Genomic DNA, 9,324 nt, shown 5'->3' on the forward strand with positions numbered 1-9,324 from the left:
AAAAGAAGAGGACAAGTACTGAAGATGAAGACAATGACAGTGCTACCCAAAAGAGAATTAAGAAGACTTAGAGAAATTCAAACCAAAATTATTATTTATTTAGACTATCGTTTTTAGACTAATTTCATTCATATATTTTGAATTATTGATTTAAATAAACAAATTCAACATTCAATTACCTATGCATGAACATATCATATTTACTCTTGCATTGACCTACTTTGAAGTACTAATTTCCATTCGCGCAATGCACATGAGAAATTGCCGTGTGGTGTGACTGACTTTAAGGCTATTTATATTTGTTGTTCATTTGTGAATAATAATAATAATAATAATAATAATAATAATAATAATAATAATAATAACAATAACAATAACAATAACAATAACAATAACAATAACAATAGCAATAGCAATAGCAATAGCAATAGCAATAGCAATAGCAATAGCAATAGCAATAGCAATAGCAATAACAATAACAACAACAACAACAACAACAATAACAATAATAATAATAATAATAATAATAATAATAATAATAATAATAATAATAATAATAATAATAATAATAATAAGTGCAATTAGGTCACTGAACACTCTAAAAATATGCAATTAGGCCACTGAACACTCAAAATACATGCAATTTCACCGGATAGCATGTTACCATTATTTTTAGCAGGTTACCTGCTTACGTGGCAGCTGCGTTAATATTTTTAATAAATTGTAATAATAAAATTTTAAAAAATTAAAAAAAAACTACAAATAAATATAATAAAATAATAAAACGACGGGGTGGCTAGCCACCCCGTCGTTTTTTTAAAAAAGTTATTATTAAAATTTATTAAAAATTATTAAAAAGGTCAATGCAACTGCCACATAAGCAGGTAACACACTAAAATTGATGGTAAGCTGCTATCAGGTGAAATTGCATACATTTGAAGTGTTTAGTGGTCTAATTGTATTTTTTTTCAGTGGCCTAATTGTATTTTTGGGTTACGCTTAGTGGCCAATTTGAACCTTATTCCATAATAATATTAAAACCAAATGAAATTACATAATATTTTATCAAACTTTGTGTGCATATATGAGTATATGACATCATACTTATTATAAGAAAGTGTCTTATTTAAAAAAAAAATGTGAAAACATTATATTATATACATATTTACCCGAATAAACTTAAATCATAAACATATATGTTTACCATAAAAAAATGATATTTTTATAAATAATAAAAAATAAATCTATTATTCTAATTACGTCTTTAAAAAATACAATATACTTAGGTCTAATTTGCTAACATAGTTATCTTATTAATTAATTTTGATTTATTTGATCATTATTAGCTGTTTGACTTTGTTAAATAATCATTATTAATTTTTTGTAACAATTCTGGAATGTTAAAATTTAAAAAAATTGCTCAAATTAATTTTTTCAATCAAATTTTAACTCATAGCTAATTTACAAACATCATTCTATAATCAAATTATCAACTAGTCAAACTATTAATTCAAACAAGTAATATTTACAAAACATCTTTAATGTTTTATGAAAGGTCTTTGTAAAGTTTTACTTTCCATTTATTTACTCCGTAATAAAATATATAACTTTATTACACCTATAACAGTGCAATCTACGCGAAATTACTTTCCTACCTTTTTATGGGACATTGTTTCCTGCGAGTAAAATTTCCTAACAAATCAAAGCAAATCCATAGTAGCTATTTGTAGAGAGTATTATTATTTTTGTTATTTTTTTTCAATTGTATTTTTGGTATTATTTTTCTGAGTATATATTACTGTAGTGTTGTAATGGCGCCCACTGTATGAAACTTCTCTCTCTGTGTCCTTTCCCGCAACTTTCACCTTCTTGGAATTCTTCTTCTCAAACTTGTCTATAATCCTCTCGGAACCCTAAAATTTCCAATTTCCTTGCACGAAAATCCACCGTTTCTGTAACTGCGCTACCTTGTATCCCTATATAGACATACAAATCTGTGTATATATACATATAGAGAGAGAATTGGGGCCGCCTGCAGCAATGAGCTGGAGGAGAGTGGCGAAGTCGTTGCAGGCACTGGCAGCGCATAGCTTCTTGCTCTGCTTCACCCTTTTGCTCGTTCTTAAGCTCGATCGCATAATCTTCTGCTCTTGGTGGTTAGTCTTAATTTTGTATTTTTTATTATTTTGTTTTTTTTTTTTTGTTTTTTTTTTGTTTTTTTTTTTTGTTTTGTTTTCATCTTTAGAAAAAATTTCTAAGCTTTCGTATCGAAATTTTGGACTTTTTATTTATTTATTTATTTATTTTTTTCTTTTTAATTTTGAGCTCTTAATTATTTAATTTAATTCTGCGTTAGTTTGGACAAAATACTCTTGGAACAATTAAAAAAGGAAATCTCTAGAAGCAAGTTGTGGAAATGGTGCTCTAGTGTTTGTTGAAAGTTGAAAGGTATAATCTTGCCTATAGATAGTACTTTCAGACAAAGACATGAGAGTGTGCAGATGTTAACAAGAGGTCCAGTTATAGGTAGAAAGGAAGAACAAAGAGATGTGGTGACATATGTCCTTGGTCTTTTTAAACAAATTTGATTTTTGAAGCTTTCTTCCAGATTTGGTTGTTGAATTGTTACTGGCTATGTTCCTTAAATACTGAATATCCATACTTGGATATGCAGGATAGTATTCTTCCCTCTATGGCTATTTCATGCAGTTGTTGCTCGGGGAAGATTCTCACTGCCTGCTCCCGCGATTCCCCATGACCGTCATGTATGGCAATAATATTCTGTAAATGGCGATCTTTTGTCTTTTAGTACAAATTTGTTGACTATGTTGCATGATTGTTATCCTTATTGGTGTTTTGTACTTCTGTTCTTCTGAATAGTGGGCACCATGCCATGCTGTTGTGGCAACACCATTGCTGATCTCCTTTGAATTACTTCTGTGTATCTATCTTGAGAGCAAATATGGTAAGGAAGGGAAATACTAGTCTTTTCCAAAGCCATATTGGCATAAAATTCCAAAATTTTCCCTTTGCAATATGACCTGGTGTTCGCTCATGCTCATTCAAGTCTATATTTTTAATGTGAAAGAGGAAACTGTTCTATTTCTATTTGTCAGTCTGTCTCTCTTTTGGTTCTCTCTCACATGATTGTCATGAATCATAGCCTTTGTTAATCCTTTTCTTCTTTTTCCTGAATGTCCAGTCACTCATTTTCCAGCTGTCAATTTAAGAATCGTGTTCCTTCCCTTGCTGGCATTTGAGATAGTTATATTAATTGACAATTTCAGGTATGATCTCTTGTTGTTGTTGTTGTTGTTGTTATTTTCTTATGAATCATTTGGTTGCTTAACTATGACAAGGGTGAAAAACAGAGTGTGATGTACTAATACTAAATGAATAAATGTGGACACATCTCATGCTCATAATCTTCTTTTTCTTGGAATCTGGTATTGATTAATATTGTTTTGAAGTATAAAATTCCTATAGCATAAAAATAGTGGACAGATTCTTGGTACTATAAAATGAGAACCTTAGTTGTTTAACAAGAGATAATTGGATAAAGTGAATTACGGGGTATAGATTTTGTTTAATAATCTATGCTATGTAGAAGTATACTTATAACTTTAATTATAATGCAGAATGTGTAAGGCTTTATTACCTGGAGATGATGAAGGCATTAATGATGAGGCAATCTGGGAGACACTTCCTGTAAGCTTTCTTCCTAAGAATATTTCCAAGAATTTCCACTCTTTGTTATATCTATTTTTCTTTCTATCAATATTTTCCTGGATGCACTTTCTAATTGATTTACAAGGCAAATTCAACACAGAACTGTCAGTAAAAAACTGTCTTGATCAATTCCCTGTCTCTTGAAACCAAAATATTGTCACTACTTGATAGATACAGAGTAAATAATATCAACAACTCAAATTATATATAGATTCCACACAACATGAGGGGCTGAGGATGAAAAAAGAGGATTTCCACAGGGTCACCTGTCCTAATACAACTCTAATCCAAACACATTTTAACTACAGGATTCTAATGAAATTTATTATTATTGTTGTTATAAAACACTGATTTTGGTGCTAAGGATGTTGTTAAGAGTGCTTCGTTCAAGATTTTAATTTCAGTTGAAGATTGGACAGACTGGGTTTTCTTTTTCTTCTCTCTCTACTTCTTTATTTATTCTGTGGGGGCAAACATAATGAAATGCTAAATTCTGGGAGTATGCGCTGGCTGCAAATAATATCTTGTACCTGCAGAGTATGCCAAATTTAGCATGCATCTTCTTCTTTTTTGTTTTGTTTTTTATTTTTTTTTTCTTGAGGTGGAAATTGTTTATTACATTTTTTAAGGATTCAAAAGCTTCCTACATTAGTAAATTTTCAGGTGATCATGCCAGTTGTTTAAAAAAAATCTCAAAAGTGTTCCTTATCTGTGTCCAACGCTGCCACTTGCCTGGTAAACAAGGAATTCTCCTTTGTGAAAACTACTTGATTATTTAGGGGTTGAAGTCTTGAAATATGTTAGGAATATGATTTTTAAGCCATTCAAAAGTACCACTTCTCTTTGTCAACACATTTTTCATGATTAATGGGGTTTCTTCATGTTTGGTTGGAATGAAATAATTTAGTAATTTCTTTGTTTTGGCACATAATAAAATGCAGCTATGTTAATCTGCTTATTGTGGTTTCTTGAGGCTTGGTGGAGTACTCTGTTGTGTGCTTTAGATAAGCTGCAGTGGCTGAATAAGTTTCATTCTGTATTTTTTTGCATGTGGATTCTGAAGATTGATTTGATTGTCAACTTAGGACTTCAGTCTTCCATTGGACCATCTACATGATTATGACTTCAAATTGTTCATTGTTATGTAGCGTTGTAGTATATTTCTTCAACTTCAGGTTTATGTTAACTTTCTGTTGGTCTAACAGTGTTGGCTTGTCTTCAATCAACTTTTCTGCTACTTACACCAATTGGTGTTACTGTGTTAGACATATGAATTTTGAATCCCTGTACAATTTAATTTTGTTGCTATCTATGAAAGTAGTAACTATAGTTCAGTAAAGTCAGCTTCAACTAATGAGTGTTATTTGTTATTAGCACTTCTGGGTTGCAATCTCCATGGTGTTCTTTGTAGCTGCTACAGTGTTCACCCTTCTCAAACTTACTGGTAACTCCTCTCTCTCTCTGCCTCTATGCTTTTTTCTTCTTTGGTGGGGGAAGAGGGGGGTATTCCTTCTAAATGAGTTTAATTTTGGACTGCAAAACTATTTCTAGTTCTGTTTGAAATTTTGTGGTCGACAAATTTAAAATGAGACAATTTTATGTCTCAAAAGAATTAGATTTTAAATATTATCACATCTTGATTTCTTGACATTCCTCATGATATGTGATCCTGTTCACTTGGGAATTACATGAGTATTTGTTTGTTCTTTTTTTTGGGTTCATATGAGTATTTATACGTATAGGCCTAACACTTTTTATTACCCATCAGTCTGTATTCTCCAACAGTTTCAAATGTGAATAACTGAGAAGTTTACGTATAATCTGATCTGTTGTGGAGAATTTACTGTTTCCCCATAAGAGGAATGTCTTTCAATGATTTTATCTTGCATGCTTGTTCATTTACAGTTTTAGTCTATATCTATTCCACTGTGCTGATATTCATCGTCCTCATTTCATTTGCCAGGTGATGTAGGTGCCTTAGGCTGGTGGGACTTGTTTATAAACTATGGGTACTACAATCATGCACTGATAATTTCTAACATATTCATTTGTATTGGCAGCTTTCATGATAACAGTGACGAGCATCAACCTTTTCTTTGTTTCTACAGTATTGCCGAGTGCTTTGCATTTCTTGTCTGCACAAAGTGGTCTAACCCCATGATTCATAGAAGTTCTACACGAGAACCAAGTTCTTCTGCGTCTATTAGATACCTTGACTGGTTTTCCTCGGAGGACCAGTCTGAAGATAGAATGTGTGGCCTGCAGGACATAGGTGGCCACCTAATGAAAATTCCAATTATTTGTTTCCAAGTTCTCCTATGTATGCGCCTGGAGGTATGCTACAGATTTCGCCATCATTATATATTGTTGAGCAATGATTTATCAATTGAGCTTTGGCGTTTCTGAATTTCAGGGAACACCTGCTGGGGCTAGATTTATCCCTCTTCCAGTTCTGTTCTCCCCAATTTTTGTCCTGCAAGGAGCCGCAGTTTTATTTTCTCTGTCCAGATTCATTGAGAAAATTGTTCTTTTTCTTCGAAGTGGAGCTGCTACAGGAAGATATCAACTGTTCTCTTCTAGGCTTCGTGACTGCTTTGCATTTATCCACCATGGCTCCAGGTAATAATTAATGCCATTGGAAACCAGCTTGGATGGCGTGAGTGGCCGTGCACTCTTGTCCCTTGAGAGAGGTCGGGAGTTCGAACCCCCTCTCGTATGGAAAAACCAATTTGGCCAGCACTTTGACCCTTAATTGGGCCGGCCTGGTGCGAACGAGGATTAGTCTGAGTATGGTACGGGCTTAAAGGTGCCTCCTACAGTTAGGGCCTGCTCAGGACGGGTCTGACAAAAAAAAAGTTAATGCCATTGGATGGTTGTATAAAAGGTTATGCCTAATAGGACCTTGTATCGATGCTTAGTTGCTTAATATATCTGTTGAAACTTTCAACAAGCAGGCTCCTTGGTTGGTGGTCTATTGATGAAGCAAATAGAGAAGAACAGGCCCGACTCTTCTATGATGGTGCATCCGGGTAAGAATGAAGACCCGGGTGTTTAAATATCTATGTGTAATCTTACGGGAACATACCTTGTCCTTCATGTCATATATCTCTAGTAACATTTGGCTTAGCTAAAATTAAACTCGAGACAACTTGTATAGTCATAGGTTAATACCATTGGTCTATGAGGTCACTGGTGGATGCTTCTATGTCCTTGTATTGGACTTGGAAAGTCTATTTATTTATTTATACTATCCAAGTCTATTTATTTATTTATACTATTTCCTGCTGATATCATTGTTGGGGCAAATAATGCAGTTATAATACCTTTTGTGGTTATCCACCTGAAATAGTGAAGAAAATGCCCAAGAAGGATCTTGCCGAAGAGGTAAGCTTTACTGCCTTCTAACTAATGCCTTATTTGGGGTAACCCCATCCAAGATGGCTAAGGAATACGAACTTGTAACCACAAGGTCACGAGTTCGAATCCAGCCCTCTTGGTTTGAGCCGGTCAGCAATGTGCAACCTAGGCTGGTTTATCTCCTTGTGGTCCTTTACCAGCTAGGGTCACAAGGCAGGATTGTGATTTTCTATCATTAGCTACTTCCATTTTTCTTGTTCACTAAGTGTGTGTAAGCGTGCACACACACACACACACACACACACACACACGCACATACATGTATATATATGATAGGTATTTCTTTATTGACTTTAGTAATTTGATCAATGTTTTAGGTTTGGAGACTTCAAGCAGCTCTTGGCGAGCAAACGGAAATCACAAAGATAAGCCAACAAGAATACGAGAGACTCCAAAATGTAAATAGTCCTACTACCCCTCTGATGATGGTCTGATGTTTTCCTTGATTCCTACATTCACATCCACTTCCTCCCGTCTTTGATCCAATGCAGGAAAAAGTCCTTTGTAGGGTTTGCTTCGAGAGAGAGATTAGTGTAGTTCTCCTTCCGTGTAGACATCGAATCCTCTGCAGGTATCGCCTTCTTCTACTTTACATAGTCCATCGTGAGTCGGCACCCAAAACAAATAGTAGTCAGTTAGTCAAGTCACTATTCTTGAATTCGATGCAGTGCCTGCTGTGAAAAGTGCAAGAAATGCCCTATTTGCCGAGTCATTGTTGAAGAGCCGTTATCTGTATATGATGTATAGCTTTAATCCGTCAATTTTTAACTTGGCTTGGATTGAAGTCCTTGGTAAATGTCTGTCAGATCTTGTGTCTTACCTGGAGGTCAGCACAGTTAACCAATATATATATAGAGAGAGAGAGAGAGTTGCCAGTTTTTCTTACTTTGACTGAACTAACACCATAGCTGGGGTCATCTTGAGATTGCAGTTGTTGTTATCTTTTATTTTGCTTGTAAATCAATGTGGGTTTTGTTTTTTTTTATGAGAAAAGAAGCTGTAATTAAATATATGTGATACTAAAATCACCCTTTTTCTTTCACTTCCCAACACTTGTGTTGAAGCATCATGAAATACAAGTTATATTGCTTGCCTTTTCACTTTCCTTTTATGCATTACTATTAGAATGGCAGTATCTGATTCAGAGAGAGAGAGAGAGAGAGTTGAAGGCTATTTGTGGCCAATGAATGAATGATGTGATGTAAGTCTTCTAGATAAAGCCTTGAAAGTCAAAAAAGACAACCATTCTTTCCTGTAGTGCTGAGTGTCAAATGGGCACTTTTTTCTGTTTCAAAATTTTCTGCAATAGGCTTGTTTTGTTCTTTTGGTACTCAAAAACATAAGGGGAAGCTCCCATGGCATTGGTGTGGATACAAATTCTCACTTAAAACTTGCTTCTAGCAATAAGGTAGGGTATGTTTATTGCAGTGAAGTGTATAGTTTGGTGTTGAGTTTCGGAACTAGATTGACTCGATTTATCTTTTAATGGGTCTAAAGGCAGGTTCACAGGGTTCATGATCAATCATTTTAACATGGATTATGGTTCACTCTGCAAAATTAACCATTGACTTAAGGTTCATTTTTAGGTATACTACTAAAAATGAACTTTCATATATTACTAATGAATATTACGTATACTAAAAATGAATATTTTTGTGGTTCATATTACATGGATCATGAAAAATTAGACGAGTTACAAATTAAGCATTAAGCAACGGCAATGCTTTGGGCATGATAGTGTGCTATGCTTGCCTACAACTGGGTGACGCAGGACCTGTTATGGGTAACAATAGGCCTTATGTCGGGAATGACGGTGTGTTATGTCTTCGTTCAGTTGGGGACAAGGCCTAAGTTAGGCACGACAGTGTGCTATGCCTTCGCCTAAATGTGTGACGACGGCGCCTACGATGGGCACGATAGTGTGCTATGCTTGCCTATGTTGGGCGTCGAATGTTCTACGTTAGGAACGACAATGTGCGATATCATCCATAAGAGGTTCTCCGACCAACCGACCAAGTACTATGCCTTGGCATGCTATGGATAATGACAAGTCTTGTGTTGTGAACTTAACAATGGTGTGCTATGCCTTGAACCAAGATTAAATGGATAGGAATGGATGTAATCTTATCCTAATCCTCAGAGGATTTGTTTAGGTTTCAACATCCTAGGATCATTAAT

General features: G+C 34.5%; 1 protein-coding gene across 1 annotated transcript; it reads left to right on the forward strand.

Moving 5' to 3' along the window:
• The first annotated feature begins 1,777 nt into the window (after positions 1 to 1,777).
• Positions 1,778 to 8,246, forward strand: LOC109184201. Its single transcript, XM_019334256.1, has 14 exons — positions 1,778 to 2,156; positions 2,675 to 2,765; positions 2,881 to 2,965; positions 3,203 to 3,287; positions 3,639 to 3,708; positions 5,104 to 5,173; positions 5,693 to 5,738; positions 5,838 to 6,063; positions 6,143 to 6,348; positions 6,684 to 6,758; positions 7,044 to 7,113; positions 7,464 to 7,544; positions 7,638 to 7,717; positions 7,815 to 8,246. The coding sequence occupies exons 1-14, from the start codon at positions 2,041 to 2,043 to the stop codon at positions 7,891 to 7,893; spliced, it is 1,380 nt and encodes a 459-aa protein (XP_019189801.1). The 5' UTR covers positions 1,778 to 2,040; the 3' UTR covers positions 7,894 to 8,246.
• Positions 8,247 to 9,324: the final 1,078 nt, after the last annotated feature.

The sequence above is a fragment of the Ipomoea nil genome, unplaced genomic scaffold (assembly GCF_001879475.1).
Source record: "Ipomoea nil cultivar Tokyo-kokei standard unplaced genomic scaffold, Asagao_1.1 scaffold1250, whole genome shotgun sequence".
In the NCBI taxonomy this organism is placed as follows: domain Eukaryota; kingdom Viridiplantae; phylum Streptophyta; class Magnoliopsida; order Solanales; family Convolvulaceae; genus Ipomoea; species Ipomoea nil.

Coding starts and splice junctions, on each gene's coding strand:
- LOC109184201 (XM_019334256.1), top strand. CDS start 2,041: ATGAGCTGGAGGAGAGTGGCGAAGTCGTTGCAGGCACTGGCAGCGCAT. Junction 2,966..3,202: donor CTATCTTGAGAGCAAATATG/GTAAGGAAGGGA, acceptor CTGAATGTCCAG/TCACTCATTTTCCAGCTGTC. Junction 7,718..7,814: donor AGACATCGAATCCTCTGCAG/GTATCGCCTTCT, acceptor AATTCGATGCAG/TGCCTGCTGTGAAAAGTGCA.